We start from the raw sequence: 26989 nt of genomic DNA, 5'->3' as shown, positions 1-26989 counted from the left end.
TCTATATTGTCAATGAAATAATATTTAGTATGTATTTTAAATAATTAAATATAATAATAAATAAACGACTAAATAAATAAATAAAATTAAATATAAGAGACAATATTGTATGAAGTATGTTAACTTTCTAAATAGAATTTAGTAATAAATACAAATATATAATTAAATAAATAATATAATCTATAACAATATAAATTCACTAAATCTAATGAAAAGTCAAGAGATATATAACAAATAGACATGACTCCTTCTAATTAAGATATAAAAGGGAGGAGAGTTTATTTTAGAGAGGGAGAAAAAGAGGCAGAGAAGATAGGAGTTCAAAAAGGGAAAATGGAAGAGGAAAGTTATATGAAAAAAATAAGGGATTGACTTTTTGAAAAAGGTATCAATGATATTGAAAGGATGTGAACCTTCAAAAGGGTTATAATTATGATTGTAATGCCCCGCCCGGAGATCTTTGGAAACAAGGATGAAAAACAAGTCAGAACAAATTTTTTTTTTTTTTACAAGTGTAAGTGCACATGATACAACCTACACAAACCAAAAGATCGCAGCAGAAGACTGAAAGACAACCAAGCACCAATGGATCTCCAAACGCCACTACCAACTAGAACACAATCACGAAAACCAAAAAGACCTACCAAGCTGAAAGAAATAAGCTAACTCTTGGAAACTGGCTAAGTCTAAAATCCTGAAGTCCTGAAATTTGGCTAAGTCTGAATTTCTGAAGCCCTGATTTTTCCTATAATCTACACCTTAGCTCGTAGAGGTTTGAAACCCATCTCAAATGAATCGTCGCATATATTAAAATGTATCTTAAGTATAAGTTGACGTTTAAAAACGATATATTTTAAACCCCGAAGGACAACATCAGAAACCCAAAAACTGAATTTCAAAGGAAACCTCCTGAATTCAAAATGCAACGACATAGGCTTGAAGAACACCCAAAAGGGTATCTAGATCAACTCTCAAAATGATCAGAACACTACAAAAAGTGCCCGCTATTGGCACGCGCAGGTTTTAACCAAAAGGCGTGCGACACTTTTTACTAAGGGAGGGCGACACTTCTCCCTTACTCCATGCGACACTTCTTAAGAAGGTGTGCGATACTGGAAAAGTATCGTGCGACATTTTTCATGAAGCCATGGGACACTCTTCCAGTGTCGTATGAAACTTCTCCAGTAATGCGTGCGACACTTTATAGTATCGTACAACATTATTTCTATGGGCGTGCGATACTTTATCAGTGTCGCACAATGCTGAACAAATGTCGCCCATAGAAAATAAAAACACTTAAGGAAACTCAAAAATAGGAAAAAAATGACAAAAGAACCTCCACACCGGGGAGTACCGGATCCACATCTCGAGGCCAGAACACTGGAACCAGAATTGAGTAAATGAAATACAGAAAACGAAATCTAACCATCTATCAAAACAAGGAAGGGAAAGTACAGAAAGGGAACATCACATTCAATTGAAATAAACATCGCAATAACATAGATAACATTGCAATGAGCAAAAATAACCAACTAAGTATGCGGTTCCTCCCAACCGTTAATGGCATTATAGGACCATTGTGGGCCCTAGCCATCCCCCGCGCATAACATCCCAAGCCACTGATCAAATCATTGGTGCTGTCATAATAGGGACGTCACTACTAAACATGCTACAATGTAAGTAAATAAAATCTAACATGCTAGTAGTAGGCATAAGATAAAACTGTAATCAGATAACATTATCTACTACATGCTAATCATCATAATGAGGAATGCGTTAAAACTAACATTATCTAAACATGATAATATCATAATGAGAGCATAAATCACAAGAAGCATACTCCATATACCAAAGTACCAAGTGACACATCCAGCTACAGTCGTACTAGGACAATAGATCGTATCTGTACACTGATCCCTAGCAGTGGTGAGGGTAGCTACGCCTCTCAACCATGTGGCACCCGTAGGTCCACACCCGCCATGCTGATGGAGATAGTGATCCAACCGCAAACACACAAAAACACAACAACCATGGCTAACACTCACGCCAAGCAGTATGATGACTGAAACCAAGACATAGACAATGCATAAACTACAAGTCTTGGTCAGACACCTCAATGGGCTTACTATGTAGGGGTTGACATCATGGAGAGTCGCTTGGCATCGACAAGCCCAAGCTCGGATCGTGTGTACTCAAACTTAATTGGGTGCTCACACATTGTGTCTTCGAACTTAATCGGGTGCTTACACATTTTATTATCTTAAATTTTATTACCTCCCAGTGTTTTCTTTAATTATCACTTATATAAAACTTCCTTTGCCAACCCATGACGTCATGATCGTCGGGCTGCAAAATAGAAGCCCCCTCCATATGTTACCCTACCCTACCCATGCTCATCCAATGATGAGTGCCCGCAAGCATGCAAATTCCCAACCCAACCCTAATGATCATAACTTCCGAAAGTGCTACGGAAGGTCGAGGCTCGCAAGACATCCGACTATGTACGCACACGTACTCGTGTGTGGTGCACCACCATCATGAAGATCAAATAAAAGGACTGGAAGAGAACACAAAGCAACAAGTCCCTCAACTGTAAACAAAATCGAGAGGACGGATGCAACACGCATCCCAATGCAACACGCATCCCAATGCAACAAAAGATGCAAAAGTGGTCTAACTGGTATCCAAACAGATCACCCAAGTCCACGAACCACAATGTGCCAAAAAAACTTGATAAAATAGGTCGACACGCAAAACGAGGTAAAAACCCCAAATTTTGGAAAAATTTCAAAATTAAAACCCATTTGGCCCTTAGGTTCAAAAACCTCAAAAATCAAAAAATAAATGAAAACGAACACCGTATGCAAAAACGACCAGCATAACGGCCCAAAAACCCAAAACCCCATTTCAAAAACAGAGAAAAACGTTCATAACCGACCAACCGGGTAGAACTAGCAACCAGAAATAGAGGGGAACACTAGTTCTCAGCCTCCTAACATATTGCTACAAGAAATGAAAGCTAAAACGGAGTGAAAACTATAAAATGGGAAGGCCCTACCTGAAGGAAAAAGAGGCAGAAACTGAAACCCGCACAATAAAATAAACCACCCGCCAAAATAGTTGAAAACGATGGCAAGGCATAAACTCCTCGAGTCGAATCCAACGAGACCAACCTCGCACAGATCCCACGCTCACAACTCTCAGAATGAGCAAAACAAGAATCATTCAGAAGAGGATTTCCAAATTTACTCTACAATTCTATTTTCAAATTGTGCACAAGTGATTTATGAAATCACTTTTCCAATACTTATTCACTTTTTTGGGTGAATAGTCGATTCTGAAAAATAGCTAGCTGGAGTAGTTAAATTTCGAATTGACTAAAACAAAAATAGGTTATTATCCGCAACGGGATTTCACCTAAGGCAAAGCTGCCAGAAATTAAATAAAAAAAGATTAAAATTCGAAAACCCCAAAAACATAGAAAAACACTTAACACTTTCGCGACAAATGCGAACTTCTAAATGCGCAGACACACTCACTGGTCTAATCACATAATGCAAATGATTTCAAATTTACTAATCACCGAAAGGTTTTGATCTAAACAATAACAATAAGGGTACGTCGACCATATAGGAACGATAGGGGTAAATATGAATAGCTGTATCACTAACTCCATGTGCCACTGCCAAGGATATAATTCCTGCACACTAAAACACACGATCAAGTGCAATGGAAAATAATATCATAGCCAAAGCAACATGTATTAAAATACCTATTTAATCCATTTACATCACTCACATTCGCAGAAAGCGTGAAGATACAAGAATGAAGTAAATAACCATAGCATAGAATCCATCTCATAACATAATCAACAAATAGGTCCAATACATCATATAACTAGATATCATCATAGATCTACTATCATCTCAAAATGGCATCCACATGCAAATGTGATAAACTGAACAGTATAGCTAAAAAGCATCTATGGTACTGAATCCAAGTATAACATCCGACCCTCGGGTCATCATAAGGTACAAAATAATAAGAGTATCAAGTATCTCTCGAACCAAAATAGACAAGACATAGACTGCAAACATGAGAGGCACTACAATGATAGTTGCAACTCTTCAAAAATGAACTACAATTATCAAGTGTTGTGATTTTTTCAAAGGATTTTAGTTATGAAGTGTTGTGATTTTTTGTAAGGATTATAACAATGAAGTGTTATGACTTTTCAAACAATTTGTATTATGAAAGGTTGCGACTCTTGGAAAAGAAAAAAACAAGAAAGTATATTTTATCATTTCCCTATAATTATAAAAGGAATATTTTTTTAAAGCATATATAGAGTGAGATAATCTAGAAGGACTAATTCATTGAAGGGTTAACTAGTGATAGAGCCACATCGACCAAGCAAAGAGGAAGGTAAGAAATATATGTTTATGGGTTATATTTATTTACTTGTGTTTATAGATTTATTTATATTAATGAATCATACTTGTGGATAAGTTATGCATATGTAAAGATGTAATTCAAGATATATAACACACATGCCTTTATGATTAATGGTTTAAGATCAAGAGAGTCCCTTTTTAGGGAAGAGAGTGATCTTAGTATGGTTAATAGATTAAGATCAAGAGTCTATTTCGGAAGAGAGTGATCTTAATGTGGTTAATAGCTTAAGATCAAGAGAGTCCCTTTGGGAAGAGAGTGATCATAATATGGTTATAAGGCCAAAATATTTCGTAGATGTTAACATATGTGTATGTGTCAAGGGCCCTAGATAGATAATGTCTCTTCGAGGAAGGACCTTAAAGGGAGCACTTCATAGAAGATAGAGAAGTAACCAAGGATCTAAGAATCCTCAAGAGGGTTATTTATCCCAATGTGGAGACTTCTTTAAGGTTGAGTTAGAATAGTGGGTAGAATAGTGAAATATACTTTATTAGTGTATAAATTCTAACATTAGTTTTGTAGGTATTATTGTCCTTGCTAGTGGGGACTTTACAATAGTACCTTTGAATATGCTCCACAGGTTTTGCATTTATTTTATTAAGTCATAGTGGAAGGACTAGAGGTGGTTTCCATTTACTTCATTTTACAATTATGAGTCCAAAATGGGCTACCATTGGCTAGTTCCTCACCTGCCTATGATCCCCACACTAAACTAACAATGATACTTGCATTCCTCTCAGTCCACTCGATGACAAAAAATTCTCACTAACAGAGCCTAACATGGTTTTTTTTTACCCGGTGTTTCCTTTTCCAAGGTTTGCCTCAAGGTTCTTGTCTTCAACATCTAGGTGTGCCAGACCCTTGGTGCCCTTTCTTTGGTAACTTGAGACTTCCATTCATATTTTTTGGTATTACAAAATACCAAAATTGTTTTACTTGCATTGTGTGCTCTACACCTTGTGGTCACTAGCATTAGCATAGTTCCTCTACCCACCACTCACATTCACTATGTTACCAAGTCCCTCATTGACTTTCTGACGAGGGAAGAGAATTTTAGCATCATCACTAAGCTTTGCCACCCCAGGGTGGTTTGGCTTCTAGTTGGTTTACAAACAATGCAATTCCCTTCACTCTGAGTGTCTTTGGTTGGCCAAATTTTGACACACCCTAGTTGGCTCACTTCTTCCAAGTGGTTCTTGCAACAAACTCTGGCTATTTATCCAACTAGAAAGGAGAACGAAGAAGAAGACAAGACAAATGAAGGATGGTCCCTTTCAAGCCTCAATGTTGAACTAGTTGATATATGGTGAAAGAAGGATGATTGTGAGCCTTTATCTTTTGCAAACAATGTACTAATTGTTTAACAATTTTATTGTTAATTTTGAGCTTTACTCATGATTATGTTTTTGATCAACTTTCTAAAGTGACTTACAATTCTCTCTCTAAATAATATAACTTTATTTTTAAAAATATAATAAAAACACCCTATTCATTTAAAAATAAATAAATTATTAAGCCGATAGGCTCTCCCTATGAGACTTTTGTCGAAATTTTCAAAGTCTCCAATGTTGTTGGTTGCCTGAAAAGGCCAAAACAGGGTCGACAAAGAAAACGGTGTTGGGAGTTTTAGGTATCAGAAAAAAAAACGAGACGGTGTGCTAGATAGTCTGGGCATAATTTTGTCATGAAATTTCATCTACAACAAGACCAACTGGTATATCAAGTATTGGAAATTGATTTAAATGTTAGTCATCATTAGTTATGCTTCCATCATGCTCACATGGTAGCAACAGTTGGGGAAGAAAGACTGACCAAGTCATTAGAGACATTGATGACTGTGGCCCTTGGCAAGCTAATGATATGTATTGGCTGCTATTTTTCTACCTTTATTCTTTTGTCTAATTCGTAAATCTTAGTGTCCATGTTCTCTATCTTATTTATATGATGATTTCATATTCTTGTGGCTCAAAGGTTAATATAAATACTTTTACATGATAGTATAGATGCACCGAGTTCAATAACAATGAAGAGATGAGATGTCTAAAAAGAAATATAAACACTGAAAAGAAGAAGAAGAGTGACAAAATAATCGGGTGTCATTTCCCTTAAGAATCATGAACACTGAGTAAATTTGCCCAACCCTTTTTTATTTGTGTGTTGGTGTCTCTTTAATCCCTTCATACGTTTATCTTAATTATAAGTTATGTAAAAAATGTATCATTATATTTTGTACTCTGATATTTATAAATTAATTTAAAACAAATTAAATAAAAATCATTTTTTATTTTAAATATTTTTTTGATAATTTTATCAAATACAATAGTCTAAGAATGTGAATAGGTAGTTTATTAGAAGAACTAGAAAAACCAGTTAACAAAAATCATAATATAACTGTCATTTTTAAATAATCTTTTTATAGGCAAAATTGGTATTGTATAATTTACATGACAATAAACATAAAATTTAAGAGAGTTCCCTTACTGTACGACATTCCATACTTTTCCAGTGCCTTTTTGCGACTAATTAAAAGTTTTCGAGTTAAAATTGAACGGTAATTTATCTGACAACGAAAAGTAAAGTCCGTACCCCGAGTAATATGCGATCCAGAAAAATTATTGGCGTCACGAAGAAGAACGAATAAAAGGCCGCGCGATAGTTAAAAGAATGATGACATGAAAAGCGCGTCGAAGTGCAACGTGAAGAAAACAGCCAAATCTATCAATCACACCAATGGCCGGCATGAGATGTCTTCCTGCGGAGGAATCAGAGCACACCCAGCCGCGGGTTCAGCAGCTCGCTACGACGCCCGAATTCTTCTCAGACGACGATCGCTCGATTGCAGCCGATTCTTGGTCTATTAAGAGTGAGTATGGCAGCACGCTTGACGATGATCAACGCCACGCCGACGCCGCCGAAGCTCTCTCCTCCGTTCCCTTCAGACCTTACGATTTTGGGTACTCTCAATTTACAATTCCGTCTGAACGACCGTGCTTTGCTCAAATTCTTTTCCTTCTTTGTTTGTTTTGGGCTTTTCTTGTGCGGCTGCTGAGAGCTGCTTTAGCTGCTGCTGGGTGGATTTTATTTGCTTCTTCTCGTTAATTGATTTAAGTGCCCCAAATTAAGTAGAGAATCAGCGTTTTTTCTTAAAATTATAAAAAATTGTGGTTTTTTTTCCTTGGTGGGAGTCGGGCCGTCCTTAGAACCTTCAAGCTATGGCACGATCGTCACCAAAATAGGTTTTAGAATTGACGGTTTCTCCGAGATTCGAAACCGCAACCTGGTAGATGTGAGTTTTCCGAGCTTGCGTTAGAACAGGAGTACCTATTTTGGTTAACTGTCAGAAATAGGTGTTTGACGGATTTGCATAAGGACGGCTTAGCGGGGCGGGGTTACGTACGGATTTAGTAGGGCGCTGCATTGCTTTTTTTAAGGTCATTTGATCTGTAAATTGTGGCATTATTTTTTTTTCCTGATCATTTGACCTGTAATTTGGGGATAAATAACTATTTGTAGGCAAGGTTACGACGTTAATCTCGCTTGCATCACTTTCTTTAGATTAGTTAACACAAGCGAAGTTTGTATGTATCCCACAATAGTTACAATGCAACCTTGTCAGCTACCTTTGTGGGGTGCCTTTCTCTGGTGAGGGGGATTTCAATATGGGCCACTGTCTTTTGAGGACCACCCACATGTAATTTCCTTGTACACGTACGAGAACTAATTATTGGATACATCTGCTGCATCGCAGTCCTGTGGACCCTTATGGGAACCTTGTCTGGGATAGATGAATTATTTCCTTAATGTTGGTATCGAGTCACTTTAATCCGTAAGCAGCTCTTAAGTACCGGCCCTGGCCCTGGCCTAGCGAAAAAGGACATGGATGCAACAAAACATCAAATGGATGAGTAAATGGAATATTCAATTCAATATGTGCCCCACAAATAATAAAGAAATAAAGGTCTTTGTCATGGAGAAATTCTACAAGACAAATTGGGGAAGCGAGATCGGAAGGAAGAAATTATATTATATAAATGAGTTCAACCCCACTTGTGATCAACTCCAAAAAGCATACATAGGAGCCAACATTTCTTGGAGGGCTAAAATTCTTATTGCTCAGCTGAGAACCAACTCTCACCAACTTCGTTGTGAGACCGGACGTTGGAAGAGGCCAAAGGAGGCTTGGGAAGAGAGAATTTGTAGATTCTGCAATTTTGGGAAAGTGGAAACTGAACAGCATTTTATTTTAGAATGTGAAGCCTACAAGAGTAGTAGAGATAAATTTGCGGACACTATATGTGGCAGTTCTTGGCATAACCTATTCAACGAAAAGTACATTGAGCAATTGGTTGGACTCATCATCATCCTGCACAAGCAGCGAACTTTGCTACTTAAGTCTGCTTGAGTTGTCTTGCTGTCCCATAGGCTATTTTTAGCCTTGTGGATGTTAAAATTTTATCTATCTATCTATCTTTGTAAACTCCCAACAATTTATTACCACAGCCCAGCCAACCTACACGAGCGTTTTGGTATTGAATGCCGTGCAAAACAATTTGGGGCACTCATTTTTTTATCAGACAACAATTTCTCCTTTGTATATTAGCAGGGTTGTTTTTGTTGACATATTTGTAATGTGTATCCAGATTTTTTATATTTTTTATTTGGTAATAAATTACCATCCTCAATTAAGGGTTATGATTTTTTGAAAGATTTAATACATTTTACATTGATAGCCAGCACTTCGGCAAAAAGCCATAAATCGTGATACACATCAAAGTCGAACAAATCTGATAGCATAAAAAGAAGTGTAACTTTTAGCGTAGGTGCCATGGCAAAATTTCCTACTCTCTTATAAATAGTTTACCAAACTTACTGCATTGGTGGACAACAGATTCAGAAGATTTCATCTTATTATTTGATTTGAACAAACAAATTCCATAGATGATACTTCTGATTGGATAGCTCAAATCTAAATTTTGTTTGTATGTGAAGTAGCCAGAATGACAAAAGTTCTATCTCCCACGTTAGTGATAATAGCTATCAATGAGAATTATTCAGAATTATCAACATATTCTTTTTTGTTCCAATCTTTGTCGTCACATGCTTGCCCTACTTATAAAATTGTATTTCCTTCATTCTTTGGACCATATCAATGAAGCATAGCAATATAATCATTCCGAGTTGTATTTCCTTCATTCTTTGGACCACACCAATGAAGCATAGCACTATAATCATCTTCATTTCTTTCAAAAATTACCAAACTAGCTAAGGAAGATAGCTTAGGATTATTGGATTCGGGAACATTCTTGTAAAGGCCCCAACTAGGACTTTATCTGATTTACCCTATAAAATTCCCAACTAGGGTTTGGAGTGCGCTTAGAAATGACAATTTACGTTGTCTCTATAATGTTCCCCATTAAGAGGTTGTCAGTTTCCAATGATTGACATCACGATGCATGTAAATCAGATTATTTATTCACAATACATTTGATAGTTAACATACTTAAACCCTAATTCCTTACTTCTCTCCTAAACATCAACCTTAAAAAGGATGGGGATTTACTTGACATAGGGTGCTTGGGCACAAATCTACAAGTAGGCTCCCTCAAGGCTTTGGTACCTTGTTCATATCCTTCTCTTATCTTGTGAGGATTTACTCCGCCTCTTCCTATACACCACCAACTTATCCTCTTAAGGGGCTACAGTGAGTGATTAACGAATGAGTATAGTATACTAATATCTTGTGTATTATGGAATATTTATACACACACACACACGATGCCTCTCCCTATAAAACACCAACTTATCCTCTTAAGAGGCTATAGTGAGTGATCAAGGAATGGCTATAGTATGCTAATATCTCCTGTAGAATATATAATAGGAAGGAATATATCATTAATTTGCCCTTTTGAAAGAGTCACAACTCTTTGACAGTAATTACAATTTAATTATCTTTTATTCTAGGTGATTGTTATCATAAAGTATTTTTGTTTTGTTTTTATGATGATTTCCCTTAAAATAAATGAATTATTATTTTTGTGGGGACATGACAATGCTTTATGATGTGGTGCACTATGTTGATATTGTGTGTTAAATGTCATCTTGCTTGGTATTTTTGCATGTTTATTATATTGTCACTAGAAATTAGTAGGGCTAAATTGGGGTACGATATGAAATGGGAACCACGAGTACCTTCCCAAGGGCCAATGAAACTCAAAACATGGAATGTTAGGGGCATCAATGCCCCTAACAAACATCAATGCCTCTAACAAACAAATATTAATTAAAAGATATCTAAAACTTTTTAATTCAGATAAAATTTTAATTTAGGAGACCAGACTTAGTCTAGAAGAAACAAATAAATTAGGAAAAAAATGACGAATATGGCAGATGGAATGGGTGGAGTCTTTAGGGGCTTCAGGAGGTTAGGAATAATCTGGAATCCTAGGAATGTTTCCTATGAACCATTAGTCAAACACAACAACTGAGTATAGGGAAGAGACAAAAGCACTAATTCCAACCTAGCTTTCATGTTAACTAATGTATGTAGTCCAACACAAAACAATTGGAAGTTAGCATTATGGACTGATTTAAGCAATCATTTGAATATGCACTACTTAGAATATCATATTATAGGAGGATATATTAATGCAATCATTAACACTAATGAAAAATTTGGGGGATCCACTTTTGTTTTACAGTTGCTAAAGGATTTTACTTAATGGGTAAACGATAACAATATGCTAGATATTAAGAATAACAATGGTAACTTTACATGGAACAATAGAAAATTAGGTTTCAGTCAAAGAGCAGAAAAATTAGATCGATTCTTTTTCAAAGGAGACTTAGGAACTTTCAATTACTCTCTCAAATCTGAAATATTAAAGTTTTCTGGCTCCCACTTCTTCCTAATTAGGCTAGAAATAAATGAACCGATTAAACCTACTAGAAACCCATTAATATTTGTGAACATCTGGTTTCAAAATAAAGAATTTCTGAACTTAATAGAATAATGGTGGAACGAAGAAAATTCAAAGGTTCTAAGATGTTTTGCTTTGTTTCAAAATTAAAATTCATAAAGAACAAAATTACCAAATGGAATAAAGAAACCTTTGGAAACATTTTTGAAGAAGAGCATAATATAAAACAAGAACTTGCTGACCTAAACAATGAAGTAATTAGTAACAGTATGGATGAAGACAATTATTACAAAGAAAAAGAATTGCTTGCTAAACATCAAGATATCCTTGCAAAAGAAGAGATATTTTGGAAAGAAAAATCTCGAGAAACTTGGTTGACCGAAGGAGATAGGAATACAAAATCTGCAACAATAGTACGAAACAAAGGAGAACAATCAATAGAATCACCCAGATTAGAGGAATTAATAACTGTTGGATGAAAAAACCAGAGGAGATTGCAACGGAATTTGTACAATATTTTGAAAATATATACAATGACACTAATGGATCCAATCTACAGGCTCAACAGGAAATGATATCAAATGTATCAAAACTTATAACAGATAAGGAAAACAGATGGCTAAATAGCAAATTTACTTTCAAAGAAATAGAAGAAACAGTTTTCCAAATGCACCCAACCAAAGCACAAGGCCAAGACGACTTCAATACAATTTTTTTCAGAAATGTTGGCCTATAATAGGTAAAGAACTATACGAGGCTCTGGAAGCCACTTGCAATTCAGGTATGTTGCTAATATAAATTAATAACACCTTCATAACATTAATACCAAAAAAATCAGACTATACAGAATTAGAACACTTCAGGCCAATAGCACTTTGTAATACTATCTACAAGATTTTATATAAATCCTTCGCTAATTGATTGAAATTATTATTACCAAAGATTATTTCTGAAGAACAAACATGGTTCGTACTTAATAGATCTATTCTAGAAGGAATCATTATAGCGCAGGAAATAATTCATGCAACTCAAATCAGTAAAGAACCAAGCATGTTGATTAAACTAGACATTCAAAAAACTTATTACAAAATTAATTGGAGATTTCTTTGTATATGCATGAAAGCTTTTGTCTTTTCTAAACAATGGATTAATTTAATATTCAACTGTATCTCTGCGCCCAAATTATCTATTATGATTAATGGTAATCCAGAGGGCTTCTTTCAAATTTCTAGGGGCATCAGACAAGGTGATCTGATATCCCCCTTCCTATTCGTGATTATGGCTGAAGCCCTTCATAGAGCTATTCATAGATCTCATCAAGAAGGGATAATCCTAGCCATTAAAATATCTGAAAATATAGATAGTATCAGCCAGCAACAATTTGCCAATGATACCATCTTACTAGGTGTTAGTACCAAAAATGAGGCTAATCAATTCAAAGACATTCTTCAGAAATATATGTTTGCTTCTGGACAAGTGGTTAATGCCAATAAATCTGAGATTTTCTTCCTTAATACTAAACCAGAAACTAAATCAGAAATATGTAAGAACTTGGGTTTCAAGAGAGGTAAGTTTCCACATAAATACTTAGGAATACAAATTGATAAAGGAAAAAAAGTAATAATTTATGGACACCAATAATAAACAAGATTCATAATAGGAGATAATTAGAAAGGTAAATGGTTATCTAACACAGGTAGAACTATGATGATTAAATCGGTTCTTACATCAATTTCCATTTATCAAATGTCCATTCTTCCCATGCCAGTGAATTCATGTAAGAGAATTGAATTCAATATTAGGAACTTTTATTGGCAAGGGACCTCAGATAAAAAGAAAATTCCATTGATAAATTGGGAAAACATTTGTAAACCCAAAGAAATAGGAGGTCTAGGCATAAAAAATTTAGCTGCGCAAAACTTAGCCTTAAGAGTCAAATTATGTTAGAATATGGTTGAGGAACCCCATAGGAAATGGGCTAGTATTCTTCTAGATAAATATGTGCTAAATGCAGAGCCCATCAATATCTTTCGATGTAGAAATCACCCAAATGGATCAAGGATTTGGAATTTCATACTATCTTGTAAATAAATCATCAACAACAAATTAACTTGGGATATTGGAGATGGAAGGGATGCTCTATTTTGGGAAGATTCATGGGGAGGATATGCCCTACTAAATATAGACCAAATTGACTCTTGCATTCAGAACACATTAAAACAAGTATGGGGGAATTATTACGAGGGAATTGGTAAATACTTGCTTATTAATAACAGAGACCGAAAGGTCAATTTATACAAAAGGAAGAGACGATGTTTCCTTAGGAAACGATCGTAAAGAATAGAAACATTCTATTCTAGAGAAAGCAAAAAACGAAAGCAAACTAAAGCTAAAGATATTTACAAGATAACCATTAACTAATAATAGACATCTTATCTATTATTGTAATACCCTCCCTTAATGGTTAATCTATCTAACACACCAAGCTGTCCTCTGAATTTGACAAACTTATCAGGACCAAGAGGCTTGGTGAGAATGTCTGCAGTCTGATCTGAGGTAGGAACATACTGCAGATCTATAGTCCCGTCTTCAACCAGCTGTCGTATGTAATGACAATGAACATCCACATGCTTGGTTCGTTCATGGAAGATTGGATTCCGTGCTAACTTGATAACGCCTTCGTTATCAACAAACAGAGTAGTCGGTCCTGCTGGTGACATCTGCATATCCCCAAGCATCCGACGAAGCCAGATAGCTTCACATCCTGGCTTAACAGTCCCTCTATATTCAGCCTCTGTAGAAGAGAGAGAAACTGCCTGCTGCTTCTTGCTGGACCATGTGACTGCACCGGATTCCAAACTGAACACATATCCAGATGTTGACTTTTTATCATCAATAGAGCCTGCCCAATCTGAATCCTGTGAACCCACTGAGTTTAGGATTAGAACTCCGAGAATACAGAAGTCCATAATCAGAAGTGCCCTTCACATAACGAAGCACACGTTTTGCTGCCATCCAATGATCAGCCTTAGGAGCTGTCATAAAGCGTGAAATATAGCTGACTGCGAAGCTGATATCAGGCCTAGTAGCAGATAGGTAGATGAGGCTGCCTACTAGTTGCCTATACGTAGTATCATCAACGGAAGGAGAATCAGACTTGGCTGATAACTTGAGACCTTTCTCCATAGGTGTAGATGCAGGTTTGCAATCCTGCATTCGGAATTGTCTAACAAGGCCCTAGCATATTTGGACTGAGAGATGAATATACCAGAAGACTGTTGCCAAACTTCAACACCTAAGCAATAATGCATGAGCCCAAGGTCAGTCATATCAAAAGACTGGCATAAGTGTTGTTTGATTCCCTGAATCAAATATGCCGAACTGCCAGTGATGATCAGATCATCCACACAGATAACCAGAAGGATGATGTCACTGTCAGTAGTCTTGATGTAAAGATTTGAGTCTGAAGAACTCCTCTTGAAGCCTTGATCACTGAGGTACGTATCAATCTTGATCTACCATGCCCGAGGGGCCTGCTTCAAACCATAGAGAGCTTTTACCAATCTGAGAACCTGATGGTCTTTACCAGCAACCTTGAAACCAGGAGGCTGCGTCATGTAGACCTCTTCATGGAGATCACCATTCAGCACTCTTTACGTCCATCTGATGGACCTTCCAGCCAAACTGTGCTGCCATGGCTAGGACTAATCTGATGGTGCTCATCTTTGCAGTAGGAGCAAAGGTCTCCTCATAATCAATGCCCTGACGCTAAGAAAAGCCCTTTGCCACTAAACGAGCTTTGTACTTATCCAAAGTACCATTTGATTTGTATTTGATTTTGTAGACCCATTTGCAGCTAATGGGTTTCTTCCCTGGGGGAAGATCAGAAAGGACCCAAGTGTTGTTCTTCAGCAGGCTCTGGTGTTCAGATTGCATGGCCTGTTCCTACTTTGGAATTCCTTTAGCCTCGGAATATGTTTGAGGTTCAAACACACTGTGAATGTTGGCCATAAGAGCAAAGTTAACAGAATCTATAGTTTTGCTCTTTTTCCGAGTAGTTCTCCCATCAATGAGCTCATCATCATGAAGATCAGCAAGTGTCTTAGCCCACCACTTAGGCCGGAGAGGAGAATGACCAACAGTAGTACTAGGAGATGCTTGATCAACAGGATCCTGATCAGAAGAATTTGGATCAAACTCAGGTGAAGCATCTTCAAAACGAGGTGATCCTGCAGGAGAAGCCGGAGGTGGCTGTACAGGTATCACTGGCAAGATTGGAGCTGTAGGAGCTACTGGAGCCCTCCCATTAGGTGGACCTAATGGAAGCCGAACTCCCAAATCATGAACCTGCATAGGCTGGTCTGCTGGATCAGGAACAGGAGAAACAGGCATGAATGGTCCTTGCTGCTCATCAAAGACTACATCGCGGCTGTATATGAGACGAGATGTCTCAACATCAATAAGGCGGTAGGCTTTGTGAAGACTGCTATATCCAACAAGCATCAGTTTCTGACTCTTGGCATCCAACTTGGTGCGTGAAGCATCAAGGATCCAAACAAAAGCAAGAGAGCCAAAAACCTTCAGGTGACTGATTCTGGGCTTGCGACCTGACCAGGCCTCTTCCGGAGTTTTACCTTTGACCGCCACTGTGGGTGACCGGTTCAACAGATAAACTGCAGTGTTGACTGCTTCTGCCCAAAAATGCTTCGGAACATGTTTGTGTTCGAGCATGGAACGAGCCATCTCGGTGATTGTCTTGTTCCGACGTTCAACTACACTGTTTTGTTGTGGCGTGTGGGGTGTGGTGAACTGGCGTTGGATGCCATGTGTATCCAAGAAGCTGGAGAAAACATTAGAACAAAGTTCCCCCCCATTGTCTGATCTAAGAGTAATAATAGATTTCCCAAACTCTTTTTCAACTAAGGGTTTAAACTTCTGAAATACAATAAATGCATCAGATTTCTTTTTAAGGAAATACACCCACATTTTTCTACTGAAATCATCTACAAACAACAAAAAATACCTGTACCCAAGAACAGAAGGAGTGGCCATAGGGCCGCAGATATCAGCATGAACAAGCTGAAGTACTTGAGAAGCTCGCCAAGAATCGCCACTGGGGAAAGGTGTGCGATGTTGCTTCCCAGCCTGACATGCGTCACAAACTCCAAGGTGTTGGGTTTGAATCTCTGGCAAACCAAGAACAAGCTCATCCTGAGCAAGTTGTGAGAGATAATGCACATTTAAGTGCCCATATCGCTGATGCCAAAGTGTGCTGATGGAAGATCGCCGAGCAGCCATAGCTAAGTCCTGAGAATCACCAGAATCAGTAAGTCTGAAAAGACCATGATCCTCAAGACCAACTGCAACAATAGACTTAGTCGCCCGATCAGTGATGGTGCATTGATGTGAACTGAAGGTGACTGCCAAGTGTGGAGAATGTCGCAGCAACTGACTGACCGAGAGTAGATTTAGTTCCATCCCTGGAACGTAGTACACATCAAGGAATATGAGCTTCCTCCCAACAGACTGAATTTGAATGTTGCCTTTACCAACAACCGTGTACTCTTCTCCACCACCAAAGATAACAGAATCTGAATAAGGCTGGTAGTCAATAAACCAATCTCTGCGGTGAGTGAAATGTCGAGAGGCACCTGAATCAATGTACCAGGCAGATGACTGTACATGATCTGCGGGTCTTTTAGCCATGAAGGCGTAAAAGGCAGATTCTGCCTGCTCAGTGTGCTCTGCACTGTTCGCTTTGAGTTGCGAACTTGATTGCTTAGACTGGGCAGCTAAGCGTTTCCGACATGCAACCTTCATGTGACCATACTTGTGGCAATAGTTGCATTGAATGTTCTTCTTTTTGGTACCATCGGATGCTGGAGTAAAAGACTTCTGCTGAGATGGTTGCTGAAACTTGCCCTTATCCTTCTGAAAGGATTTCGCAGCAAAGGCTTGCTCAGTGGAGGTGGAACTGGAGTTGCTACTGAACTGTTGTTTCCACCGATCTTGCTGAAGTAGCAGGGTGCAGAGATCAGTGAACTTTAGATCAACACCAGTAGATGTGATGTTGAGAGTCTCGATAAAATGCTCATAGGAATTTGGTAAACTCTGAAGAGTGATTACCATAATATCCTCTTCCTCCATCTTGCGACCTATGGCAAGTAACTGATCACGGATTTCCTGAATCCGATTCAGGTGTGCCTGGAGCGAGGTGCGCTCATCCATGACAATAGAAAACAGAGTGTTTTTCAGAAAGAAGGCTCTGCTCTTGTCGGAAGTCTCATGAAGACTTTTTAGATGTGTCCAGATTTCGGCCGCTGTCTTGCCGGATGGAATCTGAGAAAGCTGGTCATCAGCTACGGATAGTTTGAGAAGCATTACTGCCTCTCGATTATTCAGATCCCATGTATCTTGATCAGGACCCGGAGAAGTCGGACGCTGCGTAACACCCAAAACAAGTTGATCAGTGTTTCGATATTCGAAGATTGCAATGATGCGTTGCTTCCAGGTTCCATAATTGCGACCATTGAATTTGGAATTATGCTCGGGCAGAATATTTGTCAGAGATGCCATGGCACGTTTTTCAATGAAAAATTGTGAAAATCTGTGAAGGCACGTTCTTCGAGGCAAAAATACGGAAGACCCAAAAGAATCAGAGAATGACCCAAAAGAGAGCTCGAAAAACCCAGAAGGAATTTGCTGTCGTTTTTTGAATCCACTGGCTCGAAAATCGAGACACAAAAATCGAGGCACCCAGAAAAAATGGACGACAACCCAGTTGAGCTCTCGAAAAACCCACCAAGAATCTGCAAACAAAAAATTTTTTGGACCCCAAAAATTAGGGTTTCGAAAAAAACGGCCCTAGCTGAAAAAAGCTTGAAAAAACTTCAGATTTCTTGATGAAAAATGGTCGAATCTGCTTCCCATAGCACGATGACAGACTGAGATGGCTAAGAGCATGAAGATTTGATATAGAAACATGCAGATTTTCACCCCAAGAACGCGAGTCTCCAAAAAATGGCCACGATTTCCACGCGATTTGCAGACCCGTAATTCGGGAATTTCTCCAAGCAGAAAAACCCTAGGTTGGTTTTGGAGAAATTAGCTGAAATAATTTTGGAAAAATTTAAACAAATAATTTCAAGAAGAAATTATAAATTTTTCCGAAAAATTTAAGTATTTAGCTCTGATACCATATTACGAGGTAATTGGTAAATACTTGCTTATTAATAACAGAGACCGAAAGGTCAATTTATACAAAAGGAAGAGACGATGTTTCCTTAGGAAACGATCGTAAAGAATAGAAACATTCTATTCTAGAGAAAGCAAAAAACGAAAGCAAACTAAAGCTAAAGATATTTACAAGATAACCATTAACTAATAATAGACGTCTTATCTATTATTGTAATAGGAATGAATTAATACAAAATATAGAAACGGTTGACAATTCTCCAACATTGGGATGGAAATGGAGATCTTTGGATGGTATCAATCTATTGCAAAAAAGAACATATAGTGAATCTATCAATGATAGGACCTTTGCAATAAAAGACAGGAAGGACAAAATCATTTGGTGTGGATCTAATAATGGTAATTACAAGGTCAAAGATGGATACAATTAGGCTATCAACTTAATAGATCAACATAACTCGGATTATCTGCGACATTTATGCTGGCACAATGCATGTTTACCAAAAGTAGGCAACTTCTTATGGGCTGCCATGCGGAAACGTGTGCTAACTCCAGAATGGTTTCGAAAAGCTGGTTATGAGGGTCCTTCAAGATGTGTATTGTATGAACAAGAATCGGAAAAGACAGGAAGGACAAAATCATTTAGTGCAGATCTAATAATGGTAATTACAAGATCAAAGATGGATATAATTAGGCTATCATCTTAATAGATCATTATAACTTGGACTATCCACTACATTTATGTTGGCACAATGCATGTTTAAGAAAAGCAAGCAACTTCTTATGGGCTGCCATGCAGAAACGATTGCTAATTGCATAATGGTTTCGAAAAGCTGGTTAACGTGGTTAGCGGAATCCTTCAAGATGTGTATTGGGTGAACAAGAATAAAAAATGGTTGATCATATTTTACTCAATTGTCCTCATGCCTAAAATTATTGGGAGAACATTTGTTTAAAGTTAAATTGGTATACAACATTTCCCCATGACTTTAAGGAGTTCCTACAACAATGGCTAACTAGAAATGCAAACTCTCTATATAAAGACATTTGGGTAATAGTACCATAGTTCCGAGAATCGCCAGAATCACCGGTTTGGCGATTCGATTCAGGCATGCCGATTTTTTTGGAGTTGTGAATCGATTCAGGTGAATCGCATGAATCGCCACGATTTGATTCAGGTATGCCAATTTTTTTTGGAGTCGTGAATCGATTCAGGCGATATTTGCCATGAATTGCCGATTCATGTGATTCATGCAAAAAATTGCTTGAATTGACTGCGTGGCAAGGCAAAAAGTGAACTTGTTTTTTAATTAAAATACATGTTTTTAAAATTTGGTTTTTTGGCCTTTTGTCTTTGTTTTAACTCTTAAGAAGACGAGAAAAGAAAAACCACAGGTTTCCAACCAGCAAGAAGGAAGAGCACTGAAGAGATCAAAAGTCCATTTGGGGAGGCCATAAGATTGCATTGGGAGCATTAAGGAGTCAATAGGAACACTCCTCAACTCATTTGCAAGAGGTAAGTGTTGATTTTTTTTTGCATGTGAGTGTATTATGCATATTTTGTTAATTTTTTTTGGTTTTCATTTGCAAATCTTGAATGTTTTTTAGTTTTACTAAATTGCAAAGTAGGGTTTGTTGTTTTGTAACTTTTGTTTATTAGTTTCAAACTTTGAGGTTTTACGTAAATTTTCTTATTGCAGCAGCCTTAACTTCCATTTTCCACAATGGGTAAAAAAGATGAATGTTGGATATATATCGAAGACTTTCCTAGAAGAAACAAATTTCAAACGAAATGTATGTTTTGTAAAGAAATAAATTTTGGTGGTATTTATAGATTCAAATACCACATTGCTGGTATACTTGGACATGATATTACAATTTGCACTCAACAAACTATTGAGGCAAAATGCATTTTTTTAGTGGCATTACAGAAACATGAACAAGATAAATTGAATAAGAAAAGGCAACTTGAAGGGTTAAGGGTATTGGCTCCCATGCTCCCGTAGCCGCATCTGCATTTGCATCTGTAGGTTGTGTTGGAGAGGGTTCTTCCAGGCCTCCTTTTCGTCCTAGTGCTAGTGCTATGGCTCGACAATCCTCTAGGACCTACCTTAGATGCCTTTTTAGATGACAAATTGGATACTTAGAAGTTGCGACCGAGCTTGAGGATGAGGATGATGATGAGGCTTGAGATGGAGACTTGTTTTTTCATTTTTTTTACAAATATTGATAGACATATGTTTCATGGATCTTCATCTTAGATTTTTACATACATTTATGATTTGATGTCTTATGGATCTTCAGCTTACATACATTCTATGATTTGAATCATTACGATCATATGATTTTTATTTACTTCAGCGACAACCTACAATTTACATTTTACGTGCAACATAGTTACGTATGTGATGGATTTATCGTTTATGTTCCATGTTTATGTATGTTCACTTCTATTTGATGATGTTATAGTGTGTTCAAGTTATATTCAATAAAGGGTGCATGAAATAAGTTTTAAATTGTTAAAATTTCTAAATTTAAAGGGTTTTTTAAATTTGCTGATTCATAGTTGATTCGATTCCGATTCATGGCCGATTCACGATTCGATTCGGCCTTGTTGATTCCGATCTGATTTCGATTCTTGTTACTTTGAATAGTACCATCATTAGTTGCATGGGAGTTCTGGAAAGAAAGAAATAAAAGGCTATTCGAAAACAAATCAATATCACTGAAATCTTTGGGGAACAAGATTGAAGCAAGTATTGTGGAAACTTTAATTTGCAGATTGAGAAAACTAAATCACTCTGAAGGTTCCTTTTCACTTTGGGATGGCCTTATCCGTAAGAATTGGACTATGTTAATTATTCCACCTTAGTATGGTAAAGGGGGGTAGTCCAGTAAAGAAAATAAATCAAAATGTAAATGGGAACCTCCTAGAATAGGATGGCATAAATTGAACTTTTGATGGGGCTTAAAGAGACAATCCAAGTGTAGCAAGTATAGGTTGTATTGATCATGACAATAAGAGTTAGGTTATAGGTAAGATTGCCAATCCTTAAACAATACTACTGACAACATGACAGAAATAATAGCATTATCAGAAGGACGCCAACTTAGCAAGAACTTCGGTAAACAATTGATAGTAGAAGGAGACTCTCAAATAATCATTAACCCAATAAGGATGGGTAAAACACCAAATTGGAAACTAAATTCGATATTAGAAAGAACTCTTGAATTGAGTATGCATTTCTTAGAAGTTGAATTTAATCACATTTATAGAGAAGGTAATAAACAAGCCAATGAACTAGCTAGCCTAGGTGCAGATGGAATAACAATAATCGAATGGCAACAATAAAATTTTTTCATATTGGGTTTGAAGATGACTTAAATAAGTGTTTAAAATCCTTTTTCCTTTTGATTAAATTACTTTAATATACTAAATTCACAAAATTTCTTGTAAACAACTCATTGAAACAGTTATAGAAATGGGTTCTTTTGCATTTGATGTAGGAAAGATGAAGAAATATACTAAAAAGCACAAAAATAAATATTATATAACTTTATGATGTTAGCACAGGAAAAACATGGATGTAGCCGATATGAAGTAGGAATAAGAGCATTAAGAGTTAATTTATGAATAAAACAAAATGAATTTTTAATCATTCTTTCTAGACAATACTAATAAATAGATCTTCGACAAGGCTGAAACCTTGCAGGTAGCATTAAAAGGACATATGAGGTCGGCGTCTAAAGTGATAAGGGATGAAGAAGACATTAAAGAACAAGAAACACAAAATGCTTCTCTAAAAAATGAAGACATCACTCTAGAACTATTTGGCCAACAAGCCTTTTACCTATAAAAAAAAAAAAAAAAAAATGAAATGGGGATCATGCAAAAGGGCTAATTTCCCCAAGTCATAAGATAAATTAGAGTGCAAAACTATCTCAAGGCAAATATGATTAACACCATTTGATAAGTTGTCAATACAATATCCACACTTGAAGGGTTTTTATTTCTTTGTTGCTTAGAATTGAGAAAGAGTGATGGTTTTGATAGGCAAAAGATATGGTTTTCATATGCAAAAGATTAAATAAGAGCAGATCTGATCTAAACCAAGTAAGAAAATTTATGTAAAGGGGAATGGAGAAGGATTTGAATGCCCTTGGATATAAAATAGGAGAAGTGAGTTTTCAGATTTATTTTTTTGGATCATCGGACTATCAGAGTGAGCTATAATTGAAAATTTGGGTCCCAAAGACTGTAATCCAAGTCTTTGCCAAATTTGAGCGGAAAGTGGCAAATATAGATTACTAATGACATTTTTTACTTTGAGTTTTAGTATGAAATTTCTAGGGTTTTCTCTGATTGCATCCAATCTTTTCGATTCCCGTCTAGTAGTTTTGTACCTTGGTCCTGCACAAAAAGAAAATGGGGAAGAAGGTTGGCTAAAAGGGTTTGCCTCATTCAAACCCCTATTTAGGAATCAACTTTGAAATAGAAGGAAGTTGCATAAAGAATGATGAAATAGAAACTATATTTGAATTGTAAATCACTTTATACCCTGATAATGCAATGCCTCTTTGGATGTGATAAAAAATTTTATGTTGATGCAATAGTTTATCTAAAAGGAAATTACGAAAGAAATGTCTTGAATGATGCATGTGGTAGTTTTCCATAATGCTTGTTGAAGAAGAATGAAGAATGCTTTGAAGGATTGAAAACTTGCTTGAAGACCTTGAGAATGCTCTTGAAATCTGATTATGTGAGACATTCAAATCCACATTCACTTGAATTTGGAAGACCCACAAGTATGAAAAATAGCAAAATAGTTCAATGAAAACAATGAAATGACATAGATAAGCACGACCATAGACTTTGAATGGTAATTTACAAAACGCTAATATCCAATCAACATGAAGCTAAGACATGCAAGTACAACCAATCGAAGATGAGGTCTAGGAGCCATAGGCCCAATTGTGGGCCAACTCTACAACTGCTAAGTACAAGTGTGCGAAGGGGCTAAGCCATTCTAGAAGTTTTCATATCATCCAATGATCAACTCCATAACCTTCATGCAATCTGACTAATGAAAATAATGCCTTCCAATGCTAGAGATTAAAACCAAGCACCCAACTTAAGCATTTTTAACCATATTTATGACAGCCCAAGTTTCTCCATATTATTAGGAAGCCACAAATAGATACCCGACATGAATACTTTGTTGCACATAACCACGAATGAAAGAATACAATCATGCATGAGAATTATAATATATTGTCAAATAGAAGTTGTAAATCAATATTAAATCAAGTGCAACCACATTGTCAACTCAATAAAACTCCATCTTCTCCATCTTATATTTGAAATCAAGATCAAACAAGGATTAATAATAAATACAGATTCCCTCAAGCTTTCTGGATTAAGAAATCACAACAAAAGATATATGTAGAACCTTGAACACCATGAATACTTCACATGCGATGATATGCAAGCAACATGCAAGTTCTTTCGAGTCCATGCAACACACATGCAAACCATGGATCCAAGCTTTGATACCATGTATTTGCCTTGCTAGTTATGTTGATGTTGATTAGCTCCTTATTGTAAAAACCTGCAACATATGTTAGTGCTCCAATGAGATTATATATAAAATCATTAATAAGAACAGAATAATTTGAAATGTTCTCACTTCTGGACTGAGTGCTTAAACCTTGATGAAGGATGCTCCCCTTAATACCATAAACACATAACAGAAACAAAGAAACAACAACAATTGCGAGACCAAAATATTGGCTTTTTATTATCGCTGCAAATGCGGAATTACAGAATTCATAATTACAATATGCTAACCCTCATGGGCACCTTCATTACAATAATCTGTAAGACAAAGCTGCGAACTATGTTCAGGCCTTTCTTAAGTAGGCAATTTTATGTCGCTCAAGAAGGTTTTAGACACTCAAACTTAATACCTAGGGCCGACAGACCCTAACAATACATATAGAGTCGGCCAAATACACCTTTGACATTTATTTTAGAGATTTCGGGTAACCCAACTTTGGAAGGCCATAACTCTTGAACCATTGCGTCAATTGGCTATTATAACCACTTTTCGAATACCTCAGTTGCTGATCTACAGTCTAAGATTCACGCAAGCACCCATTCGTCGAGTTTTCAGACCTCATCTGGGGCCTCTAAGGCCAGCTTGAAGTTTTTATACCAAAATTACACACCAAAATCTGCAATACCTTCACAAATACATATAATCTAGCCATGAAACTCCACTGACAAGTTGATATATCTAAAATGAACTTTCACTTTTAAAATTAGAACATTCTGAGCTCATACGACTGACTTACTAATTAACAAGCCTCTACAGAGAACTCTGCATTAAGACAACCCTTATTCAAACAATTGAAATGAAATATTTTTGGTTGATGCAAGATTGCTCTTACACCGGGGATGCTCCTGCATCAGACCTCAATCTTTCTACTCTGAAAGAATTATGGATGCTCACGATATTAATGCTCTGTGACATTTACTGGCTGTGTTGGTACTGAGAGAAATAAAACTATTATTTCTATTGCTGTAGTCTAGAGGACTGTTTTATTTAATTATTTGACTGTCTTCCTTGTTTATCCTCTTACCATTATATCTTTTCCTATTCAAAATTACTCTATCTATTCTACTTTCTTGTTTCTTTTCTTATTATCATTATCTTTCTCTTACCTATATGCTAGGTTCATTGTTTGATGGTGCGATGATTTTTATCGTTATCTAATTGGTTTCCATCGCATGCCAACATGTGTATAAGTTCTGGGCGTCTGTATCCCTTTATTTTTCCAGAGTCTTCTTTCGCTTATACATATTGTCTGATACATTCCGCTTATACATCTGTTGGTATTTGACCTGATTGCATATTCACTGCCTGCCCATTATTTACAATACAAAATGCTTCCAATAATAACGTCCTTCCCAAAATTGGTCCCTTCCCTCAATTCATTGAGTGCAGATGTGAATAGCAAATTATGTATCAATCTCTTTGTAGCATTAGCCAGTGATTGGGTATACTCCATTGTCAGAAATCCCAGTCTTCAATTCAATTGCTAAAGATTTTGGTTGTCTTCAAAATGTACTCCTGCCTCCTAATCCTTTCCTCAACTTCGATATGTGTATTTTTGTTAGATATGATTGGTTGTGTTTCCAATAGACACAACTCATCACTGTTGATGTGTGTTTTATGACTCACCAAACAGTAGAACAAAATACCTAAATATCTTATCCTCTCTTGAATAAAGTCTTGTGTATGCTAAGATTGCTAGAAGATCATACAATGACTTCAAGGTTCCTTTAATGCCAAGTCTTGACTGTGGATAAGATCGGTGGTTGATGTGATTTGCTGATGATCACAAGGGGCCTTACGTGTTTATTTAGATTCATTTCAAGCCATATTGGATGTGGGAGCTATCCTAAGGTTTTGCAATGAAGTGTTTTTTTGGAGTTTTCACAAAATATGCAGAAATTCAATAAGACAGGGTTCGGGAATTCTATTCTAATCCTAAGGGTAGTGATAACAACAAATAGTACTCCAGTGGATGGATTCCTCAATTTACCGAATTTCGCTTTGCCAAGTTATACTACAACTACGCGTGAATTGGTGCAATCTTCAAGGGTTATGCTAAAGATTTTCATATCACCGTATACGCCATCATAAAGAACAATGTATACGAATGATAGAAGTTAAGTATATGCATGAAAGGGGTTCAGGCTAACTTTGCATGACGAGTTAGAATCACTAAAATGTCAAAAGTATGAACCAAAGGAATTCATCAATACACCATCATATTCTTCACTGTAATCACCACACATTAACTAGGCTAAACTTAATCTAATTGAAGAAATTTAGGAGAACAAGCAAGCACTAAGACACATCAAGTACTCACCAAGCTCCAATGAAAACTTTATTATCTTAGTAGCTCATAGCAACAATCTCATAAAAGTCTCTCCTTTACAAATGAGAAATGAGGCCTTTATATAGGTCCTCAATTACAATAGGTGGCTCGGATGATCACAATAACCGATGGCCAAGATTGTGCCACATCAGCCCTAATTAGGGTTAGGGCAAAGGAAAGGAATCTACATTAATGCAACAAGGAATCCATTACTGTAGTGGGTAATAAATGCCCACTATGCATGCTCGTTTAGGAAGGAGTGGGGTGCAATAAATATCCACCATGCATGTCCATTACTCAATAAATGCTCAGTCTTCCTTGAATAAATTATTCTTGATTCCATTCTGTGAATGCATAGAAGTTTGACTTGGAGACCTCAGTTCTTCATCAAAGATAATTGGATGCCATGAAATGATGATGGAGGCCATGTAAGCTCGAGTCTTTTCCAACTGCATCATTTTAACTAAGATCCAACT

General features: G+C 36.7%; 1 protein-coding gene across 2 annotated transcripts in view; it reads left to right on the top strand.

Moving 5' to 3' along the window:
* The first annotated feature begins 7122 nt into the window (after positions 1–7122).
* AR401 (S-adenosyl-L-methionine-dependent methyltransferases superfamily protein) overlaps positions 7123–26989 on the top strand; it is a 119308-nt gene continuing 99441 nt past the window's right edge. For both annotated transcript variants that reach the window (XR_016359760.1, XM_089812625.1), the window contains exon 1: positions 7123–7409. Coding sequence is in view for 1 of the 2 variants with exons in the window: in XM_089812625.1 (XP_089668751.1) it covers positions 7186–7409 (224 nt within the window). In the remaining variant the exon portion in view is untranslated. The remainder of the gene's footprint in view (positions 7410–26989) is intronic.

This window comes from Cupressus sempervirens, chromosome 2 (assembly GCF_028749045.1).
Source record: "Cupressus sempervirens isolate cs-2001-9-10 chromosome 2, ASM2874904v1, whole genome shotgun sequence".
NCBI lineage: Eukaryota > Viridiplantae > Streptophyta > Pinopsida > Cupressales > Cupressaceae > Cupressus > Cupressus sempervirens.
Note: the sequence above shows the minus strand (reverse complement) of the source record. Positions and strands in the feature narration are given on the sequence as shown.